Source organism: Pocillopora verrucosa, chromosome 5 (assembly GCF_036669915.1).
Source record: "Pocillopora verrucosa isolate sample1 chromosome 5, ASM3666991v2, whole genome shotgun sequence".
NCBI lineage: Eukaryota > Metazoa > Cnidaria > Anthozoa > Scleractinia > Pocilloporidae > Pocillopora > Pocillopora verrucosa.
Window position 1 is genome coordinate 16,508,263 of NC_089316.1, and position 24,831 is coordinate 16,533,093.

The 24,831-nt window shown below is 41.7% G+C and overlaps 1 protein-coding gene and 2 pseudogenes across 1 annotated transcript; all 3 read right to left on the minus strand.

The window, feature by feature from the left end:
- LOC131778480 (uncharacterized) overlaps positions 1–24,831 on the minus strand; it is a 73,175-nt pseudogene that overhangs the window by 32,461 nt on the left and 15,883 nt on the right.
- LOC131781308 (uncharacterized) lies at positions 261–1,869 on the minus strand. Its single transcript, XM_066167204.1, has 2 exons — positions 444–1,869; positions 261–360 (listed from the first exon to the last, which is right to left on the minus strand). The coding sequence occupies exon 1, from the start codon at positions 1,744–1,746 to the stop codon at positions 775–777; it is 972 nt and encodes a 323-aa protein (XP_066023301.1). The 5' UTR covers positions 1,747–1,869; the 3' UTR covers positions 261–360; positions 444–774.
- LOC131768863 (uncharacterized) lies at positions 7,474–9,340 on the minus strand (annotated as a pseudogene).

Genomic DNA, 24,831 nt, shown 5'->3' on the forward strand with positions numbered 1-24,831 from the left:
CCTGACTTAGTATCAAGCACTTTGTATGTATTTTTAATTGTATTATTATATTGTATATACGTGTATTTATTCATCTTTAAGAAGAGAAGACTTTTCTGGATTCTAATATATTTATTTTTTATGATAGATGTAGTAGCATTTTAATTTAGTACAATAAGTTAGAATAATATATAAAAATTAATAACTGCAATAAACATATTAGAATCCAGAAAAGTATTTTGCCTTGAAAATTAAAACACTGATTGTAGATTAAGCACTGTGCACGCATAAAACGGTACGACAACACAAACTTGAACACGCGTACTTGTAATTATGAAATGGACTTTACAATCTTGAACGAACGTTGTACGGTTTCGAAAACTAAAAGGAAACAAAGGAAATTTACAACTATAAATACGGAAAAAGGCTAGACAAACAAGAAACGAAACCAAAAAAAAACTTACGTTTGTGTCCTTATAATATAAACGATGACGTTAAACGGGCGTTGAAACGATTCTCCACTTCGATCGAGCACATGTATTTTTTAACTCGCAGCGCCTCTCGGGATCTAGCTAATGAGTGCGTGACATCACGCATAACGGCAGTAACATTCCCGACCCCTTAAGCGATGCTTAACATGGAAAGTTCTTAGCTACAAAATAAAGTAGTAATTATGAAAAATAACTTGTCATGTCCTTTGCTAAAGCTAACGGGTCTAGTCCGTCACACAATCCGCTTAAAGAAATAGGGACTATGAATATTCCATGAAGGTTCAGCCCTTACGAGCTTCCTGTTTCATTGTTCATTATCGAGGCACGATTGTTCTTCCTTAGCTAGCAAGAGGACAACCTTGTCAACTGGTCTGCGTAGTTGGGAGGTTTGGGTCTTCAAATGAACCGTGCGTACCAACCCCTTCTTGTCTGATTCCGCGCTTATGACTCGTCCCATCGGCCAAACACTCCTCGGGCAGTTGTCGTCTTTCAACAGGACAACGTCTCCGACAGCTAGATTCCGTTTGGGACTGTTCCACTTCGAACGAGGTTGGAGAGTTGGGAGATATTCTCTCTTCCAACGCGTCCAAAATAAGTTTGCCAAGTACTGCACTCTCCGCCAGCGCCGCCTCATATAGACATCTGCGCGTTGAAAAACTCCTGCTGGGGGAAGTACAACGCTGGTTTTCATCGTCAGGAGATTGCTGGGACTTAGTGGGTTGAGGTCATCGGGATCACTCGAAGCGAATGTTAGCGGTCTCGAGTTAATGATAGCTTCAACTTCACATAGTAGAGTTCTAAAGGATTCGTCATCCAGACGGGAGCCATGCTCATGGAGTAGAACAGTGAGTACTTTGCGGGTAGTGCGAATCTGCCGCTCCCAAATGCCGCCCATGTGGCTGGCACTCGGTGGGTTGAAAATCCAATCTGTACCCTCTAGATGCAGCCTGCTTCTGATTTGCTCGTTGTTCATTTCGTAAACTGCTTGCTGTAACTCTGTCTTGGCGCCTACAAAATTTGTTCCGTTGTCGCTCCGGATCTCTCGGATAGGCCCACGACGAGCAATAAATCGCCTCAGAGCCTGGATAAATGAATCTGTTTCGAGAGAATTGGCGGTCTCAATATGCACTGCTCTACTTGCTAAACATGTGAAAAGGCATCCGTACCGTTTGAGTCCCTTTCGACCTTCTTTGATCATGTACGGACCGAAGTAATCCACGCCAGTATACGTAAATGGCGGGGCTGGAGTCACTCGGTCTTTAGGCAAGTCAGCCATTTTCTGTTCAGCGACAGGGGCACGATTACGGCGACAAGTAACACAATTTGCGATTAGGTGACGAACAGCAGCATTGGCACCGGTGACCCAGTACTTCTCCCTCAATTTAGCAAGTGTGTGACCGCGGCCTGCGTGTGCAAGGCGTTCGTGTAGGCGTTTGATAATCAAGTTCGTAACGTGACTCTTGCGAGGTAAGATGATGGGGTGTTTCGTTTCTTCTGGAAGATCGTCAGCGCGGCTAAGGCGGCCACCAACACGAAGGAGGCCTTCATGAATGTAGGGATCCAGCCGAGTTAGGGAACTTGCTTTCTTCAGCACCATTTTCTTTTGCTTTGCCCGACCCCGTTCGTCTCCACCGCCTTTGTCACTGACTTGTCTGAGAGCGTCAAACTCTCTACTGAAGGACTGCAACTGTACGAAGCGAAGGATGGCCATCTCGGCCTCTTCAAACTCTTGAACTGAGAGCAGTGCGCAGCAGTCACCCACTACCTTCGTTTCAGCTTGTAGTGGCTTCACGCCCGACCTTGCCTGACCATGGTCCGAATCTATCTCGAGAGAACCCTGGCCTCTAATCTCCTTCCGTTTTCGCAATACAGCCTTGATTCTAAGGAATGCGGCCACCGACAATCTCAGGCGATACCAACTCGAGTGGTATTCTATTAGTTTGTTAACTGACGTAGCCGTGGCTTCCATTACCATGGTACCGGCGGAAGCAACTTTTCTGACCTCAGGGTCGTCATCTGGGACCTCACCGACTGGAAAGGGCTGCTGCGGCCAGTCCTTTTCTGATTTCCCTAGGAAGTGTGGACCATTTGACCAGCGTTGCTGCTGCAGAAGTCCAGCGGCGGAAAGTCCTCTTGAGGCATCATCTGCCGGATTGCTACTGGTGTCCACGTATTTCCACTGCATAGGACTAGTGAAGTCCCTGATCAATTGCACACGATTTGCCACGAATATCTGAAACCTCCTCCGCTCGTTTCTTATGTAGCGGAGAACCGTCGTCGAGTCGGTGTGATAGGTGATAGACTCAGGCTTAACTTCAAGCTCTTCATACAGCATTTGTCCCACGCGAACAGATACGGTTGCTGCAGTTAATTCTAAGCGTGGGACTGTTACGGCCTTAATAGGTGCAAGACGAGCCTTCCCCATTAAAAAGGAACAATGTATGCGACCCATGTTATCCATTAGACGTAGGTAGGCAACGCATCCATACCCCACCTGGCTTGCATCGGAGAACAGATGGAGCTGTCTGGAGACAACTGGGCCAAAACCCGGCGGTTTGTGACACCGATCAATGTGAAATTGCTCTAGTAACGGAAGCTCTCCACACCATCTTAGCCATTTACTGCGGCAGTCTTCCGGAATGTCGTCATCCCAGTCGAGATCTTCATTGCGGCAGAGATCCTGTAACAGCTTCTTCGCTAGAAGTGTGAAAGGAGCGATGAAGCCCAGGGGATCAAAGATTGATGAGATGGTGGACATGACTCCTCGTCTTGTAAACGGTTTGCTGTTAATGACGATTCGAAATCCAAAACAATCTGATTGTACGCACCACTGTATCCCTAAGGCACGCTCGATAGGGAGGTTGTCACAGTCAAGAGTTATTGATCTGACTTCTTTCGATCGCTCATCCTCTGGTATAGACTCTAAAACTGCACGACTATTGGAAGTGAATTTGGTGAGGCGGAATCCACCTTTCTTACAGGATTGCCGAAGACCTTCAATCAGCTCGACTGCTTTACCTTCCGAGCTTACGGAACGTAGACAATCGTCCACATAAAAGTTATTTCGCAGCGTGTCAGCAACCAAGGTACCGTACTTATCTTCGTTATCCCTTGCGGTTCGCTTAAGGGCAAAGTTAGCGACACTTGGCGACGAGGCCGCTCCAAATAAATGTACAACCATCCGATACTCTTGTAGCTCGGCTTCTAGATTGCCATCTGGCCACCATAAGAAACGGAGGTAATCATACTGTTCAGGAGGAACTGTAACCTGGTGGAACATGGATTCCACATCTCCCATGAAGGCTACGGGGTCTTCACGAAATCTGGTTAGCACGCCTACTAGGGAGTTTGTCATATCTGGACCTTGCATCAGACAGTCATTGAGCGACACGCCCTGAAACTTTGAACTACAGTCAAATACGACGCGTATTTTTTCTGGTTTTTTCGGGTGATACACCCCATGATGGGGTAGATACCACACCTTGCCTGGGTTCGGTATCAGCAACTCATTTGGAACTCTTTGTGCATACCCTTTGGCGATGACATCGTTTACGAAGGAAACGTAATCAGAGCGGTATTTAGAATCTCTCAACATCTTTTTCTTCTGCCAGTTTGCTCTTTTGATTGCTTGCTCCTTATTGTTGGGCATGATAATATCGCTATGTCGCAATGGAAGAGGAACTTGGTAGTGGCCGTCGACAACTTTCGTCTCCCTTTCAACCATAGTTAAAAACTTTCTGTCTTCTTGAGAAGGCCCACGCTCGTCCGGTGCTTTGCTTACGGTGTGATCGTTGAAGTCCATCTGCAACATTCTGAGCAATGACGTTGGAGCAATGATTTCCTTCGGCGTTTCCACTTCTCTCACTGTAATTCGGTTCGCGATTATTTTGTCCTTGTCATGATCAGTTCGGATATGGAGAGGTCCACAGACTGTCCAACCATGGCGGAGACGGAGGGCAAATGGGCCATCGCTTCGACAAGGTACAACTTCTAATGGTTCTAAGGCAGGCGGGCAATTGCTGCCAATGAGTAGTCCAATCTCCAGGCGAGGCTCAAGCTCAGGGATTTTCTTCGCAACCTCGGAAAGGTGTGACCACTGATTTATGAGACTGGGCGTGGGAATTTGGTGATGTTCTGCTGGGATTTCATCTCTTGTGTATGAGCGAGGCAACTCAATGGGATTCTCATCATCTAGGCTCGTAACGATAAGATCGTCCAGAATGATGCTTTCCACTTGACTCTGTCCATGCATGGTGGTGAGTTGTAGCATAACCTTGACACCGTCTATTCCTAACTGTCTCCTGATATTTTCGGTTGCAAAACAGCCGCCACTACCATTATCGTAAAACGCGTACGTGACAACTGAATTGTTACAGCCCTTCTGTTTAACTTTAACTGGGAGTATGGCATGTAGCACTACGGACTCCTTGCAACTTGGTGCGTCCTGTACAGGTTTAGAGACATCAATGCGCCTATTGCTAACCGCTATAGATTGAACTTCCGTCGCTTGGGGTTTGTTACTGACGCTCTCTCTATTCATTGTGAAACCATCAATGTGCAATGCTGTTGGGTGCCGTTTCTTGCACTTCTTGCAGGTGCGTCTCTTTACACAACCTTTGGATACATGATCAGATTCGTAACAGGCAAAGCATAATTTTCTTTCGTAAAGAAATGTCTTCCTTTCATCCATGGTCCTTTTGAGGAATTCCGCACAATCATCCAGGTCATGGTTCTTGCTGCAGAAGGGGCACAACTTTTCCTTGCCACCAGCATTGTTTCGGTTCGCATGGTTTACAGCCTCTATGCCGGGAATGGTGATACCAGTGGCAAAACTGTTGCTTGTTTTAGTTGCTGACGAGGGCTTCTTCTTGCCATCTCTCCCACTGTTATCTCTGCGCCTTTCCTGGGTACTACTTAAAGCCTGCACGCCAAATACAGGGTCGTTCCCTGTTTCGGCTGCTGACACCACAAAATCAGCGAGATCCTTAAAGCTCGCTATCCTTCCGTTCTCTTTCAATTTCGCAGCACGATCACGCCATCTTGACTGGAGATGCGAGGGAAGCTTTTTTGCAATGGTCTGCAGGTTCGTAGGATGATTTAACTCATTCATATGAGACACGCTCATCATAGCATTTTTACACTTAATCAAGAAAAGCGATAAACGCTTTAGTCCTGATGCGTCATCTGGCCGAACTGGGGACCATCCGAGAGCTTTGTTCACATAGGCCATTGAAACTTTAAAGGGATCCCCATATTCCTTCTCCAGTAACCTCCTCGCCTCCTTATATCCTTCAGAAGGGTCCATATGCAGACAGCCTCCAATGAGTTCTCGTGGTTCCCTTTCAAGATGTTGTTCCAGGTAGTATAAGCAATCTGCCGCCCTGAATGTTCTGGACTCTATCCTTGCCTTGAATGCCGTGATAAAGGTTCCATATTCGATGGGGTCTCCTTTAAACTTGTGCACTTCAGGTTGAGGCAGAGTCATTGCTGCAGCCAGTTGTCGATGGGTTGCAATCATTTGCTCATTTTGCTGTCGCTGCATGGCCATCACTTCTTTGAAAGACCTTTCATGGGGTTCCAATCGATATGGATCATCAGCTGCAGCGATAATTCCTTGTGGTACACCAGTGGTCCCGTTGTTAGCCGGAGGCGATATCTCGCCGGCTAGACTGTTTGAGTGAAACTCTGGGGCAGCAGGGTTGAGATGAGCGGCAGGTGTTGAAGCCATGAATTTAGGTTCACTTTGCTGGAGACAGGGAACAATACCATCCTTATTTTCTAGGTTACCATCATTTTCCAAATCGGCATAAACCCTTTCTCTGGCCTGGGCTTTCGCTATTTCAGTTTCCAGTTTCAAGGCTTCATCTGCTGCTCGTAGAGCTTGTTTGCGTTCTAGCATTTGTTTTTCAGCTTGTAATTCCGCTAGCTTAAGTTTCTCCTTTGCTCGTGCAGATGGCGTTGAGCTGGCTGAAGACTTCTTCGAACGGGTGCTAACACGGGACGATTTGGATGAAGCCGATTTTACTTCTGAGAGCAGATCAAGTTCTTCTGTTAAGCGACGTTCTGCTACATTCATCCATTCCATAACCTGTTTCCTAAATTCCAAAAATGACTTCTCCTTACTTTCATAGCGATCAAGTTCCCTGTCTTGATCCTGTTCGGAGGTCAACTGGCAATAATAAAGGTCACGTGCTTCTTGATACTCCTTGAATAATGTGTTCAATACAATAACCTCTGATTTCACTAAATGAAGATTGTTCTCATCTTCCATTAAGTTTGTGAGAGCATTCCTTTGCTTTGTCACAGCAGTCGTTTTGGCAGTTTGATCGTTTTTCAGTCGCCTTAATTTCTCTTCTTGACCCTTTTCAGTTAATTTCCTTACACGAGTATCGGGACAGCTTTCGTTCGGAGGAAACCCAGGCCCAGCGCCCTCAGCGACAGGTTCATCGTTCATGGTGGACTAGGCACTAATTAATCCTTCGGTAGTCGCTTCAAATTAGCGATGAGTGGCGAACAGTTCGCCCAACATTGCAAATAAACGTAGGATAAGTTCCAATAAACCAATATGCGATGAGGGTCAAACTTTTCGAAACGAAATGTGCACGCATAAAACGGTACGACAACACAAACTTGAACACGCGTACTTGTAATTATGAAATGGACTTTACAATCTTGAACGAACGTTGTACGGTTTCGAAAACTAAAAGGAAACAAAGGAAATTTACAACTATAAATACGGAAAAAGGCTAGACAAACAAGAAACGAAACCAAAAAAAAACTTACGTTTGTGTCCTTATAATATAAACGATGACGTTAAACGGGCGTTGAAACGATTCTCCACTTCGATCGAGCACATGTATTTTTTAACTCGCAGCGCCTCTCTGGATCTAGCTAATGAGTGCGTGACATCACGCATAACGGCAGTAACAAGCACTATATTACAAAAATAATCAGAGCACTACATTATTTACATATTCCATTATTTACATATATTTACATGTCTTTATGGCTTGCTGAAACACTGAGGGCACAACCATTTATCCTGTGGGATCTCTTTCAGCTGCACACAACTAGGATGATACCATTTAATTTTGCAGTTCATATTGTCACATCGTATCAGAGTACTGTCTTCAATCAGTTGCTGGCAAATACACCAATAGGCGTCATCATCATCTGAAGATGGAAGGTTCTTTGAACATGGAACAAGAGCTCTTGTGTACCACTTTCCCATTATTTCTGGAAGAATTCCATTAACAAAAAATTCCCTTGCTTCTCTTGTTGCAATAGTCCAAAAGTCAGGATCTGGTGCTATCCTTTCAACAAATAGCCCTTTAGTTGTCCAAACAATAAAGTCACAAAATTCAACATCACAGATGTGCAATTGAGCTGGTACTTGATAGTAGTAGGCATGCTTTTTGTCCAATGTAATACAAGCATCCCCCGGCAGATTGTTTAATTGTAGCAGCTGCATCAAAAGGATGGACATCACGTGCTTTGTAGGGGCACTTTACTTCGCAAATGCCTGATCCACAACACTTGCAACTAACCATGCCATCTGGTGATGCCCCCATAAAAGGCCACTGTAGATTTACATGGAAACCACTGTCTGACAAAGTAAAGTCTTCGTGATTTGCTTCCATTTCCCCCACAGATGCCTTTCTTGCCACATCCTCATATTTCATGCCCCATTTAGTTGCATCATTTGAGAACTTATGAAGCTCTGTGTAGTAAATACTTTTAATTAAACTTTGTGATGGCTTTTCAACTTTTGTGTGGCACACAGACTTTAACTTACTGGCTGTGATTCGCCCAGCTCTTTGCTGATACCATATCCTTGAATTTGATTGTTCTCTGGTAGAACTTTCAATCAGTAAGCATTGTCCCTTGTTTATGTCAATGGTAATTTCCTTTCCCTTTGACAGCACGCTTTCAAAGCCTAATTTCATGTACTCTTCCTTAAAAAACTGTTCAGTCAACGGATTTGGGAGAGCTTCCTCTTGAGCCACAAACAATTCATTGTATGGTTCAATAAGGGACAAAATGGCAGGCTTGCCTTCACACTTGCTAATGTTAAAAAAAAATTGTTTTGTTCCTCTGTTGTGGGTCTTATTCCCCTGTTTTTGTTCACAGGAAGGTCCCTTAATGTCATTGGAACCTTTCCTTTGTCAGTGAGGAGAGCATGTTTCTGTTTAGCAGATGACAAGTCCATTTCTGACACAGGTAAATATGGTATTTCCTTCACATGACATGGCATTAGCCATTTGTTTTCTGATCCGGTACAAGTCATGGAGTTCTGCATTCTTGCCCCTGTTTCACAAGCAAACAGCATAGCACCAATGTGAGAACACGCTTCACTCAGACCAGCCATACAATCGCTGTGACCAGTTCGCACAGTTTCATTTTTTTTTGCTAAAATCCATGCCTTTAAAGGAGTGTCGCGAGCTCTTTGAGAATGATTTACCTGGCAATAAGAAAAGGTAACTGTTATTAGCTTTATCTTCACAAAACAAGTCATAATAATGCGTGGTTTCTATTGCCACAGTGTACGTTTTTGGTTAGGTTACCCTTGCAAAAACAACTACTTTGTCTTCACTAACTTCTTTCATCTGCAGCACATTAACCCAGCCAGATACAAAAAAATTAAATGCATCCATTGATTTGTATGCCTTCATCTGTTGATTGGTAGCCCACAATGTTTGCAAGACTAAATAATTCACAATGTCCGGATATTCAACCCGAGGAATCATTGCAAAATCTTCAGAAAAATCAGACTTTTTCAGCGCATAAGGATCAAAGCCAATCTCATTTACTTTCTCGCAATATCGGTGTTTTGTTGGACCATCCAACGAGCAGAAATATTCGGAAAATTGAATGTTAGTACTGAAAGCATTTAGGTGAGACGCCATTTCGTTAATGTGTTTACACCACCAGCATGGCGGACGGCAATGACGTAAGTAAGTTTAGTCACGTGTTTGCAATCGAAGAATACTCGCGGCAAGCTGCCGGTCAGGGGGCGGTGTTTGTTTTGCGTCCTGTCCTGTGAACGGAACTTGTGGAGTCGCTTGAGGAAGAGAAGGATCGTCCACAGGCCTTCGTTTTGGGACTGCGCCGGGATCGATCGGCGATTTCGAATCCTTGCAATGTTTTTCGGCGTGTTGGGACGGTGACGAGTCTAGCAGTTCTCGAGAGGCCTTGAACAATAAACTCTCATCGATGGAAGGCAATGTCTCCCATTCGTAATCCGTGCTGAGATGGCGCTGACTGTTGCGTGTGGTCCGGGACGATAAAGCCATAGTTAGAGAAGCGAAAAAAAGGCGAGTAACGAAAAGATAAAGCAGACTTGAAAACTGGAAAAGCGAACTCGAACACTAACCTAGCAGACACAACTAGCTATCTAACAGCGTGGAGACGCGAACATGATACTCTTATTGAGCCATCCCTGTTATTAATTAACCTCTATGTAAACATAACTTTAGTTTAATTTGCAGAAATTCTTGCATGCGCTACCATTGATTCCTAGATTCCTTACAAACGATTCCTTGTGAACAATGCCTTGATAATGCAATGGGAACGTAAAAGCGATGTAACTGATGCGACTGGCAACAATGTGATATAACTGATGCGATGCGGTAAAGAAAACTAAAAGAAAAACGGAAAACCTATTATTACAAAGGCGAGCTCGGTGCGATACGAAATTACAATACAAAAAAGCAAAACAGTAACTCTGAAAACTTACATCTGTGTCCTTGTTCCGTTAATGACATAAACCTTAGTCCTTTTAGCCGTAGAAATGTTCAACTCAAAGGACTAACTCAGCGAAAACGTTCTGAAACGTTCGACTAGCGTGTCACGCGCAATGCCGCCGTGACAAGGACAAGTCCTCGTTCGAGCTATCACTGAAAGAGGGAGTGGTGTCCAAATTCGTTGACAATCTGGTGTTCGTCGCTGTGACTGTCGTTGTGTTTACGCTAGAAGATGATGGCCGCGTTCGGGATTGCTTAGCCCGAGGCGTACTGATCATAGATGTAGACAATCTTGTTGGGTTACCATTTACATCCCTCAAGTTATGCATTTCGTTTACTCTTCGTCTACTCGCTTGGTTTGGGGTTTTTCTAGCCATATCTAAGAATCAACCAAGAGAAAAAGGCATGTTTTTTCTCCTGCGTAAAATATTCTGCAACCGAAGTGAAAAACGGCAGGAAAGTGGCGCTCAAAATTTGAATGCGTAATTCAATACGTATCGCTCAACACAAATTGACAATCATTCGCTGAAATGCATGACGTAACACTGATGTTGTTAACCGAATTAACCAATATTAGCAGAAAATTATTATTTTTCGTGCAGTGTTTTTGACTACCAGAGTTTTCTTAAATAATAGACGAATAGTACTCTGACTTAAGAGACTTAATCCGACTAATCACAGTGTTACATTGGTGTACATAACGTACACGGTCAGCGGGGAGTCTTGATGCTCACCATTTACGTTCAAGTTGTCTTCGTTTCCTCTTCTCAGCAGTGACTTCAACTGTATACCAGGGCGCAGATGGACAGACAGTGACAACTCATTCTTTCACAGGAGCATGCTTGTCCAGTAGTGATCGTAAGACTTCATCATAATTATTCACAACTACATGGAGATCATCCTGATGTTGAGGAAGAACAGACCTTTCAATATCACTTCAGAAAGAATTCATATCAATACGGCATAGATTTCGAGAAGAGCCAACCTCCTTCACAAATCTGGGCTTTTCTAGATGTAGAGTTGAATGAACAGCCAAGTGATCAGAGATGACAGGATCAGTTGTTTTAATGTCGTTAACAAAATGATCCATTGCATTAGATATTACTAAATCAAGAGTGTGTCCATTAGCATGTGTTTTCTCTCTGACATGCTGTACGAAATCAAAGGAGTCCAGGAAGTCCAGAAATTGTCTAGCGGTAGCATCATTGGAATTGTCGACATGGTTATTAAAGTCACCAACAATTAACAATCGCGTATGTCATAGATTAGTAGTAATATGTTCCAAAAGCTTAGAAAATTCCTCTAAGAACAACGATGTTGACAAGCCAGGAGGTCGATAGACAAGCAGAATTTTTACATAGTGCACCATGCATAGGTGAAAATCCATTAATTCAAAAGAGTGATATTCATCTGTGAGAGAGTTGTTTAAACGAATGCTGTTCTTAAATATTAAATGGGTGTGGCAGAGCAGAGCAACACTATCCATGATAGTTGTGAGAGTTTCTCTCGCGTTGGGAATTTTGCTAGAGTTGATGGAAACAATTAGTTTTCTGGTCAGGGCACATAAAGCAGAGAGGCCAGGCAACAGAGCCTCCTGTACCTTTTGGAAAGCTTGATTCATCATTCAGCTATGCCATGGGAGCAAGTCCCACACCTCTTCATTCACACTTGAGACGCTCAGAAACTTGATATTCTCCTGTGGTGTGTATTTTTTGGTGTTCGCCTTAGCTGTGTTGGCCGAGAGGCCACCCATAAGCAAAGTTTTTGTGAGCTCTGCAATTTTACCCTTGATTGCTGAGGATTTTTTTGTATTAGGTTGATAAACCTGGATCAGGCTTTTGATGGTATTGTTCTGGCTCTCAGCCTCCAAGCTGGAGTGGCCATCAGAAACCATGTTTTTCTTGCTTGAGTTGAGTGTACAGCTGTTTACAACCACAGTGATATCTCCTGAGTCCTGCTGTTTATCAATGTTGTGTTCTTCATCCGATGTATCGTCCCGATGGAGAAGGTCTTCCTATAAGTCAGCAGGAGCTGTTGTCTGTGCCTCTGAGCCCTGAGTTAGTCTTGACAAGTTGCTTGTTAGGTTCTGGAAAACGTTCATCAGATTGTTGATGCTCATACTTGACTCCGCCATTGTCAAGCCTGAAAACTCTGCTGGCTATTTGTCTGGTATTGTTGACATGGAGAACGTTGTTACAAGTGGACTGAGCAAAGTTTTGCTCTGATAAAATTTAAAAATTGTATGGAAGGAGCAAAACTATTGTCCTTACCATAGAAGACTGCAAACTGATTTCAGGCACCAAAAGCACTGATTGCCGTATTTATTCATGTTTGAGTCGAACCCGTGTATAAGTCAATCCCACATTTTCAAGGTCAAAAATGGAATTTTTCGTCATTTCTAGTTAAAGAAAATTCAGACAGATAGAAAGTTCCCAAATGTTTGATCTCTTATTTCTGAGAATGTATTAAAAACACAGTGAATTAAAAAAAAAAGCAGGGGAGCAAAATGTAACCGTGTGCTGTGAAGTTAAGTAGCACTTGTTTATATCACCACAATTCATGATTTAAGCATACAAGAGCACTTTGATTTATTGGAGAACTAATTTGCCAATTTTTGTAAATCGTTTTGAAAATGAAATCTTCATGCATTTAAATAACCTTTTGAAAGGAGATTTAGTAGACCGAAGGAACACCGAAGAGCTTTGAAGGATCACTTGATGAAAACACCGCCATCATGGAAACTACAAATTTGAGGAGCACTGGTAGCTAAGATAACTTCACGTGCTTTCTGAAGTTTGTGTTTGCGGAAGCAATAGAGAAAAATGAAAAAGTAGAGAAAGAAAAGGGTGGGGCAGGGAAGGGAATAAATAGGGAGAATAAATAAAGACTCATTAAATTCAAGCTGTTTTTTGGAACAAGCACAGTCCCTGCTTACTCAAAGCTGGGGAATTCTTCATCATTGCTGTCGCCAAACAAGTTCTGCCACTATTCTGATGTTTGGTGGTCTGCATAAACTTCTTCATCTTCATCCTCTTCATCAACTGGAGTGGTAGGCGCATCTTCAGTTTCCTCCCAAAGAATTTCGCCCTCTGTGCCATTCATCAAATTGGAAATGCTACACTTTTTGAAGGATTGGGCTACCATCTTGGCTGAAATACTATGCCAGGTGTCTAGGACCCATGAACATACAGCGGGAAGGGATGCTGCTCTCATGTTTCCAGCAGAAGTGAAGCTCTTCTGGCCTTCAATCATCCAGTTGTCCCATTGCTCACAGACACGATCCTTGAATGGCTTGTTTATAGAAATTTCTAACAGTTGAAGAATGCTGATTTAACGGCGGAGAATAACAGCAATGTCATTTTCTGTTTGGTGTACTGCTCACTTCAGTGAGTCGACAAGATGAGCTTGAAAGGAGTCCCACACAAGCAGGCTTTTCTTTCTCAGAAGACTGCAGAGTCATGACTGCCACACTTTCTCTATCCACAGCTTCATTCCAACTTCATCCATCCACCCCTTCAGATGACAGTGTATGAGAACTCTGGGTGGAAAGTTCTCTTTTGGCAACTTCTTCTGTTTAAAGATCACCATAGACTTAGGCTTTGTTCCATCTGCCAGGCACACAAGTACGACTGCGAACTGTGATTTCTTGTGACCAGTTGTGTTGACCAACACAGTTTTCTCGCCTTTCCCATTTCCCATTCACGGTTATGGCTGATGGCAGGTCAAACCAAACAGGCATTTTGTCCATGTTGCAGATGTGGGCAAGTTTGTAATTTAGCTTCCTTCTGCTCTTGATGACGAAGCTGTGGAAGTTTGTAATCTTCTGGTCAAGATCTTCTGGAAACTTTTGGGCAATCTTTTTCTTCTGTAAAAGAGCAAGATTCTTCCATCGAAGGAACTTCGTACACCACTGGTTGGAGGCCAGGAACCCGGTTATCTGAATTTTGGTGGCCATTGCCTTCACCTTGATGGTGACCATGTTTTAGGTGACAATGTAGCCACTGCCTTTGCTCTTTAATCCAACAGAGAAGCTTGTCTTTTAACTCGGGCCACTGACATTGTTTCTTGTGATTGCAGCATTTGTTCTTAGGCATGCACTTTAGTTTCTTGGCTTGCTTTTGCCAGTCACAAACCAACTTTTCATTGATGCAGAATTCACGGCCTGCTGCATAGTTGTTTGACTCCCATGCAAACTTGACGACTTGTAACTTAAACTTGAATATTTCATACCTTTTGAACACATCAGTGCAAACTCGTAATCAGGTGATAAGTAACGTGGTCGAGACCTTGTTAACAATGTAACCTAAACACTTACAAGTAATTTTTGTTTTCTCATTAACCTGTAGTTACAATGTCATTGGTCCTTTTCTGGTTGCTAACAACAAGAAAACAATATGCGCATAACAAGCTTAGCAAGCCTTTGGTTACAACAACATAATTGGTCCATGTACATAACAAACAAGACTGCACAAGAAAAAAGCATTTGCCAGGTAGCTAAGCTACTGCAATCTTTTGATGAAAACGAGAGTTCAGTACCATAAACAGCAGCAAAGCAGTATGGAAAAGTGTCTGCTCTACAGATTAGAAGATACAATAGAAACCAGCTCCATTAAGTTTCTGTTTAAGCCAAGTAAAATTTATTATTTCAAAATTTTTTGTCGATGAAGAACAGGCTGAAAACTGACAAAACTCGAACACAATTAGAACTGGTTTTATAAACTTGGTTTTGCTAATGGACTTCAGGCAATTGTTATGCTAATTTCTTGGATTGCTTGGGTCAGGTCTTTGTCTATGACCCGTGTATAAGTCAAGGGTGATTTTTTGGGCTGATTTTTCAGTCATAAAAGGTTGACTTATACACGGATAAATATGATATGCACATGTACCTAGCTATCTCATCGGATCCCTGGGGCAGTAATCACAAGATAGAATTGTACACACCTGGCAATCCTCTAAAACCACCTTGATGGGATCTTGGTTCATATTGCACTCTACAGGTCTTATGTAGGTGATTGCTTGACCTAATCCCACACAGTCATGTAGAAAGTGTAGAGTGTATCCTGAACTTGCAGGAGGAATAACACCTAATTCAGAAGGGCTTGGACCTCATCATAGTATTTCAAACCCTCCACTACCAATTAACTTGGGGTGCGTACATACATACATAACCTTTATTTAAGTGTCTAATCGTTCTAGTGCCTATTGGCACTAATTGGGGACACCTTTAAGACTAAAAAAATCTAATTAAAAACTATGAATCTTAAAAGCAGGAAAATAACATTATTCAGACTAAGTACTCTTCTACACTTTAAAACCAAGTTACAATTTTACTCTATATCACTTTGTAGCAGGGTGCTGAATTCACAATGTAATATATGAGCTCAGACACTAAGAATGAATATGTGTAAATATGCATACGTCAAGTTAACCTAAGCATAAGCGACATTCACTCCCACATCCTTCAAGAAATGATGTTACATCCTTCTTACGTATAGTTTTCCTAAAAGTTGCCAAAGTTCCAATATTTCTCTCTTCCATGCTTAATTTTGAGCACAATTGTGGTCCAAGAAATCTAAGAGAATGTCTTTCATAAGTACTGTAAAAACTCGTGTATAAGGTGCACTCGTGTATAAGCCGCACCCCCAACTTTCAAGCATGATTTTGAAAAAAAAAACCAAAAGTGCGCTTTTGTAAAAAAGGTGATCGTTTGTTCATGCATCAAATAATTAACATACAGTTCTCTAGGAATCAATTTTTGCGCAAAAAAACAGGACCACGTAAAAGCCTGAAACATTCGGCTTAGTTAGGTAACTTAACAACGCTTTACAGATGCATTCTTCTTTGATTGGCTAAAAAACATTATAGAAAGCCTGGGCCGAATCACACAGTAGACCACAATCAGTAAACAACATGGAAACGTTTGCTTTCGCATCAGCTGTGCGAGGATATCATGTTTATAAAGACGTATGGGAAACATTGATCGGGAAAAAGCTTGTTGCTAAACGAGAGTTTAACAACCCAATAGACAAACACGCTGTGAAAGTAGTGAAGGACAACGAAATGGTCGGCCATTTGCCTCGTGAATTCTCTCGAATAACGTGGTATTTTCTTGCACGTAGTGGGGAAATCAGCGCTGAAGTGATTGGTTGCAGATGACACTGTAAGCAGCTGTGCGGAGGAATGGAGATTCCGTGCCAGTTAGAGTTTAACTGCTCAAACAAAGCACAGATGAAACACGTAAAAGAACTACTGGTGAGCAAGATTCAGGTATAGAACCTGAAGATGCTAACAAACGGCTCCTTTAGGAGCCACCACTTCTACTGAAAGCAATGATCAACGACAGGTTTCAATATGTTTAATCTTTATTTACTGAAGGTTTTCAGTTCAATTTGTGACCCCTACAAGCCAGTTTACTCCCTTTGAGAGCAATGGTCTCGTGTATAAGCTGCACCAGCGATTTTTGACTCAAAATTTCGGCAAAAAGGTGCAGCTTATACACGAGTTTTTACGGTAACACTTTTAAACCGAGGTAACACAAAATCTGCATTTCTTAGGTTGTATCCCTTATTATTAGTATTCTCATCGTTGATATTAAAAATGTTCGCAATTTCGTTCGTTGTTAAGTTGTTTTTAACTTTAAGCATCAAAATTAGTATATCCTGCAACCTCCTATTTTGCAAAGTAGTTTATTTAGCTCTTTTCAGTAAGGCGTCATAACTTTCGGCAGTAGTATTATACACCAATCTTAAGGGTCTTTTTTATAGATGCTCCAATTTACGATTATCAGATGCCGTGCAAAAATGCCACACTAGGTGGCAATAAGTAAGATGTGGCATGATAGCTGATTTGTACAAAAGTAACTTGGCATTTACTGGGATAAGATTTTTAAGCCTTCTTAAAACTCCAATCATACCGGCAACTTTCTTACACACACTACGTAAATGATCTTTAAAGATTAGGTTTTCATCTAGGGTTACACCTAGGATCTTGATGGATTGTGACTGTTCAACTTTTTCGCCACTTATATCCAGATCAGCGTTCCTTTCACCTTTTGGATTTCCCAAAACCATAGCTTGGTATTTATCGCAATTGACCTTTAAAAGATTATCTTGACACCATTTAGTCATCTTCTCTCCATTGTCCACCAGTATCTTCTCCACTCTTTCATTGTTTCATGTGCTACAAAGACCTGATGGTCATCCACATACATCGAGACATTGGCATCTGATATTATGTTAGGCAAATTGATTCGATAGACCGCGTATCGCCAAAATGATTTCTTGAAGAGTCAGAGGTAAATCGCATTTAGATTTCTCATCGTCGGATAGAGAAATAGGAACGTTAGACATAAATTCATTCTGTATCTGTGGATCGATTTGTTCTGCAGAATACAATTTGCTATAAAAATTCCAATGAGCGTGTTCGATTTCTTGCTGTGTGTTGACTTCTGTACCGTTTAAATCATAAAGGGACCTAATTGAATTTTTCGCAGCACGTGTTGACTCGAGTGAAAAGAAAAAGCGAGTTGGTTTTTCGCCTTCTTCGAAGAATTTCGCCCGACTCCGGATTTTCGCTCCTTCGTTCTGAGTACGATTAATACTTTTAATCTGACTTTCCAGTTCATCGATGAGTTTTGTCGCTGAAGTGTTGCCATTCACTAAAGATCTTTTCGCATTAATCAGACGATTTGTAGCTGTCACTTTCTCGGAATTTAATTTACGTTGTTTGTCTCTACCGTATTTTTTCGCAGTATATTTAACGAAATCTTTTAAGAAATCCCACCACTCGTGAATGGAAGGAAAAGTTTCTCGAAGCTGAGCATGTTTGGAGATAATTCCTGAAATCATGATACAAAAATTTTCATCGTCAAGCAGATCCAAATTTAGTCGCCAAATACCTGGGCCGTGAGAGAAAACATTTTGTAATTCGAGCTCTAAGTCAACAGAATCATGATCTGAGAAAATACATGGGCGAATGTCACACAATTTTACGTTCGAAAATAATTCCTGTGAAATGAAAAATTTATCTAATCTACTACCGATGGTTTTTGCAGCATTAAACCAAGTACATTGAATTTGCCTGTCATGTGTCTTTCGCCAAACATCGAGCAAGCGATGGGATTTTCGCAGATCTTGCAGATCGGAGGAAATTGTTAAATTCCCTCCAAATTTGTCACGTTCACTTTCAAAACAATTAAAATCGCCTGCAATAATTTTAACTGAACCGGGAAACATATATTCATGCAGAGTCTCGTAGAAGCTTTTCCTTTCTCTCGGGTTCGTTGGAGCATACACATTAATAAAATTATATCGCAAAGATCCTAAGCACGCTAGGAGGCTAATAATTCTACCAGAAGAATCCTTTTTCCATTGTTTAATTTCAAAATCAGTTTTTTCAGCAACTAAAACGGCTACTCCGCCTTGTTTACCTAAGGCGGGAGACCAAAAACTTTTGCCGGGCCATGTGTTTCTCAGGTCAGCGATAACAGTGTCGCGAGAAGCAAGTGTTTCTTGCAGAAAAGTAAAATCTGAGCGGGTTCCATCACAATAATCAAAAATATCTTTCTGTTTGGCGCCTTCGCCAAAACCACAAACATTCAAAGTAGTCAATTTAGCGCGGAATGTCAATGTTCAAAAAGGGAATATACTGGTAGAAATCACAAATAATAATAAAGCGGTTAAATACATTTACTTACGGTCCTTATGTCTCTTTTTATTCGAACGGGAACGCTTCGGTAAAGGTTCTCCAGAGTTCGTTTTATCCAAATTATTTTTAACGCCATTGCCAGTAACAAGAACAGGTTTCGTGGGAATACGTCCAGGGATTATTGTCTCGGTGGGTTTTGCAGGTTGTTTTCGTTGAGCTGGAGTTAGTGAATACGGTGTTTCTTCAGTTGAAGTCGACAGGAACAGTTCGGCAGAATCAGTAGGTTCGTTTGAAACGGTATCGTCGCTTTCAGGGGCGTCCATGAATTCGTCTTGTGTGTCGGAGTTGTTGTTGTCCTCTGCGTCGGGTTGTCCTGTAAGTAGTCCATCACATTCTTCAGTCATAGGTAGTACTTCAGGATCGTCAGTAGCGGTTTTTTTGGGAGTTTCTTCAGTCACAGGTTCACTTTCAGGGTCGCTCGTTTCTCTGGTATCTCTGGCCCATGAAAATTGACATGCTCTCACTTTGTGATCGGTGGATTTGCAAAGGTTGCACATCGGGGGTTTGGGGCAGTCAGAGGCAAGATGTCCAAGTTGTTCGCAGTTGTAACACACAATATTATGACAGGCATTGGCGTAGGGGCCGGTCTGATTACAGTGGCGACAGGTACGGGGTTGTCCTTCGTAACGCAGGTTCAGTTGTATTTTTCCAAAGCGCAGAAAATTCGGGATGGGATTCTTGATGCGCACATGATAATGCCTGACACCGTCTTGGATATGTTCGAAGCCAGGTTCACGAAAATAGCCACGGCGGTGATGAAGAACGTCACAGTATTTGGTCAAACGATTGATGATGGTAGAATCGGGTAACTTGTACGGGCTATCGAAAATTTGCAGATATGTAAGTGGGCGGTCAACATCTTGAAGGGCAAACGGTTGTCCTCGAATTTGGATCACATTTTTCTTCAGGAAGAGCTCACGCTGTTTGGCATTCCGAAAGGTCAGTTGGATCTCGCTGTTCGATTGTCGCTGAATACAGGAAATTTGCTTCGGGTCTACATCAGAAAGTTTCAGTGCTTCAAAAACATCGGTCGCAGATAGACGAGTTCGCGGGTTGACAAACGCAGTGCACGGTCGCTGCGGTACTTCGTTCTCTTCGTCTACAAAATATGCCACGGGTTCTTCACATTCTGGTCAGCCAGCATCAGTGTAACTCACATTTTTACCGGTAGAAACATCAACATCAACAACAGATTCAAGGGACGAAAGCGCCGACGGCGCGGAATTTTTTTCACAACTTTGATCTTCACAAACTACATCTCGCACACCACTCGAGTGGGCGCTGGCCTCGGCCATCCTTTTAAAAACAATAACGAAGGGCGCCCGAAGGCTCCCGAGCTTTTCCGAAAACAAATTTGGCCGATCACCGTTCACTGATCTTAGCCAAAAGGCCAAGAAGCGATGATAAGAACAGATTTTTTTTTTTTTCTTTAAATTTTTATTCAGGATCACAATTGTTCACATCAGTTTACTATATTTAACTATGTACGTTACTTACTTTGTTTCCTTTTCATTACATATCCTTTACATCAATGCTTTTGCTTTCGACCGATATAGGTGACATTATATGGTGTCTTAAGTGACGTGTGTATTATCTAGACTGGGTCTAGATACTAAGCATTTCGTTTAAGCTTTGAGAAAGGGGTGATAATCCTGTTGCGAATAATATTTAAGTGTTGACTTTTGATCTTGACTGGAGCTAACTTCCTTTTAAAAGTTTCCTGTTGTGAGTTATGGAGAAGTTGACTTTTGATCTGTTAAGATTTCTGTTTCTGTTTTGTGTTTCAATTTTCGTGTGAGAGTAGTCATTATCCAATTTCCATGTGAGAGCATTCATCATCATCATCGTTTTGTTTTGTTTTCCAGAGCTCGTCTGAGATCATTTAGCAACATTTTGAACAAAGGGAAAAACCATTTCAGAGTCAACAAAATCACAAAAGGCTGGGTGTTTCCAAAGGGTGACAAATTGCTGGTGGGTCAGTCTATGGTACTCAAGGTGTAACTTAACAGACAGGGTCTGGGTGATGTATCGAATAATGGCCCAGGGGGATTCGGTGCCATTATGAAAAGTACTTTTGTTTCTAAAGATCCAAATACTGTAAATAATAGTCTTAATTAAATAAATAGCTATGCGGTTCGCAGTGTCATCAGTGTTCGGCCATAAGTAAAAGAAAGCAAACTTGATATTAGGGACAAATGCTTTACCTAACAGTGCAGTGAGGGTGGGTATAAAGTATGTCCACACCCCCCTGACTCTTTTACAATGAAGAAAACAGTGTTCAATTGTTTCCCGTCTGTTACAATATGCACAATTTGGGGAAGCTATGTATCCCCAAGAGCGAAGAGATTCTCTGACTTTAACCCTTCTAAGGGTAATGAGCCAGGCTAGATCATTTTTAAAATTCTCACAACTAGGATGTCTGACCTTAGTCCAGTGAAGAGCTAGATTAAAACTAGAGCCTGTGACTGACTGCCAAAAGTATGGTAGAATGGGAGAGGACACTGTTTTCTCCAAAAACTTATAATAAATCACACGTGAACTAAAGTCAAAAATAGGGTCTCTCTGAACTGCTGTTGTTAATTCAGACAGCAAAGGTAAGATCTTTCTATAAAAATTAGTTAAAGTACTTGCCCTGGGGCCAGAATTATCACGAAGGCATGCCCACTCCGGTCGGAGTTTGGCTACCTGAGTACCAATGAAATACTTAAGAAAATAATAAGATTTGGTGTCTGGATTATTTAGGCTAGCTGTAACATACGAAAGTTGTAAAGAGACACATTTAGAGGATAATTCTACTATTCCTAAGCCTCCCTCAGCAGCTGGTGCTGAGAGGGTTTGACGGGATACAGTTTCAATCTTGGATCTCCAGATGAAGTGGAAAATCAGAGATCGAAATCGGGTGAAGACCCACTCAGGGATGGGTAACAATTTGGCTAAGTAATAAAATTTACTAGCCCCTAAGACATTGACAATGAGGGTTTTCCCTATCAGAGAGAGGGAGCGAGATTTCCAGAGGTTCAAGTTCTGTTCTAACTTATTTAACTTTGGTTGCCAATTGTCTTGGTCAACCGACAGATTGCCATTTGTAAACCAGACACCAAGGATTTTAGTTTTGTTGACCCAAGTCAAACCATAAGGGGTATTAGGGCACGAGCGCCAGGCTCCGAGCCACATGGCTTCAGTTTTGGCTAAATTTAATTTAGCTCCTGTACCTAATGCATATTGCTGCAAGAGTGACAATAAACGAGTCAAAGAAAAAACATCTTTGACAAAACACGAAGAGTCATCAGCGTATTGTCTAATCTTAAAAAGCTGGCCTTTCGAGCCCGGAATTAGAAAACCCTTAATGGAAGTATCTGCACGGATATTACAAGCGAGAACCTCAGCACATAAAATATAAAGGAGGGGGGACATAGGGTCTCCCTGCCTGACTCCACGCTCAAGAGAAATTCTGTCAGTAAGATAACCATTGACAATTATTTTCATTGACGCATCGCTGTAAAGAGTAGAGATCCATTTTTGAAAAAAAGGGCCTAAACCAAGCTGCTCAAGGACCCGAGATAGGAAGGAGCGATCCACTCGGTCAAAGGCTTTCTCTTGATCAAGGCTCACAAGAATTCCAGGTTCATTTGTAATGTTGACATGATCCAAAGTATCTCTCAGCAGGGAGAGAGTATCAAAAATAGTTCTGCCTGGGACAGAGCAGGATTGATCTTCATTTATGACTAAGGGTAAAATTTTTGCGAGCCGGTTTGTAAGAGCTTTAGAGCATAATTTGTAGTCAACATTGAGCAGTGAAATCGGGCGCCAATTCTTCAAATCTTTCGAATCACCTTTCTTAAAAATCAAACGAGTAATACTTTCTTTCATAGAAGGGGAAAAGAAGCCTTGTTGAAAGCTAAAATTGAATAAGTCGACGAGAATCGGACCTAAACGGGAAAGAAACGACGATAAAACTCGATCGGTAGTCCGTCAGAACCAGGAGTTTTCCCTGTATTGAGTTGCTTTGAAGCGATGTTAATTTCAGACAATGTCAACAAACCTTCGCAGGTATCAGACTCTTCTTTGGACAATTTTTTCTCGACCTTTGACAGAAATAAACTTTGGATTCGTCCATCTACGGGTTCTCGAGTGTACAATTTAGCGTAAAAAGCGGCATGAGCGTTGGCGATGTCCTTTTGAGTGGTGACTTCGCTTCCGCTCAGATCGTAAACACTGTTGACAGAATTTCGCTTGGCGCGTGAGGTCTCGAGATTAAAAAAAAATTTGGTAGGTTTTTCACCCTCTTCTATCCATTGCGCTCGGCTTCTAACTTTAACCGATTCTAATTGTAAATGTTTAAGCGTTTTCAGTTCGTTTTCAAAATGTTCCACTCGTTGTTGAGAGTCTTTTTCGCCCGCGAGCAAGGCATGTTTAGCTTGAATTAATCGATTAGTGAGAGAAATCTTTTCACGGTTTAAGTCACGATGTTTTCGTCTGCTGAATTGAATCGCTGTGTGGGGGATAGATTCTTTAACAAAATCCCACCACTCACGAAGGGAAGAATAATGATCTCGTATCGAAAGACAATTTTGCAAGAGGGAATCAATAATTTCACAAAAGGTAGAGTCTTCGAGGAGTTCTAAATTTAGCCGCCAGACACCAGGTCCGTGAGAAACAAAATTATCTAGATTGAGAGTCAGCACAACAGAATCATGATCTGAGAAACAACACGGAAAAATTTCACAAGAAACCGTGGGATTAGTCAATTCCGAAGAAATAAAAAATTTATCTAAACGGGAACCGATAGTTTTAGTCGAATTAAACCAGGTACAAAAGGTTGAGTGACCATGTGCTTTTCGCCAAATGTCAATCAGATCGTGGAGAGCGCGAAAATCTCGCAGTGTGGCAGAAAAGGAATTTTCAGATCCTCCAAATTTATCGAGAGATGACTCAATAGAATTAAAATCACCGGCAATAATTTTCTGGGTGCTTGGAAAGAAAAAATCGTGTATCTCATCATAGAAAAGCTTTCTCTCAGTAACATTTGTAGGCGCATAAATATTTACCAAATTAAAGCGAAGTTTACCTAGGCTAATTAAAAGACTAACCAATCTTCCAGAACTGTCTTTTTTCCACTGTTCGATTTTGAAAGGAGAATCTTTAGAAACAAGTATGCAAACCCCACCTTGCTTTCCTAGGGCGGGAGACCAAAAGCTTGGGCCTGACCACGATTTTCTGAGTAAATTAATCGCTGCGGGACGAGCCGCTAAAGTTTCTTGTACACAAACAAAATCATATTTACCAGAGCGCGCGTAATCAAAGATTACATACATACATACATACATACATAACTTTATTTGATAACGCAGGTTAAAATTTGCGCAACTTTACAGCTGATGTGGACCTGCCTAAACTAATTAGTCTATAATTATATAAAATACAGATATGATAAAATTTATAAGTTGAATAAATCAAGTAAACCATAAAGTTTTAGTAATAGTGAAAATTTGGTTTCATGTTTTGTATAACATTACCTCCCTTTTCAAAATTAATATTCATAACAGTTTGCTTGGATTGTTTTAAGTTATATTTAAAAATAGATAAATTTGGAGAATCTTTAACATTATCGGGAAGTGCATTCCATGCTACTGCAGATCTATGAGCAAAGGACCTACGACCCAATTCGGTTTTGGGCCTATTAAGTACAACATTCAGGGATTTCCTTAGGTTATAACTGTTAGAGTTCTTGGTCACCAAACAATTAATTTCCCGCAACCCTAAATTATAATAAGCATTATATGTAATAGTTAAGATACGTAGCTTATAAAAATACTCTAAAAGATTAAATCTTGCTTTGCAGCATTTCCGAAACCACGGACATTAATAGTGCAAATTTTGGCAATGAAAACAGATAGAAAAGAGACAGTTGA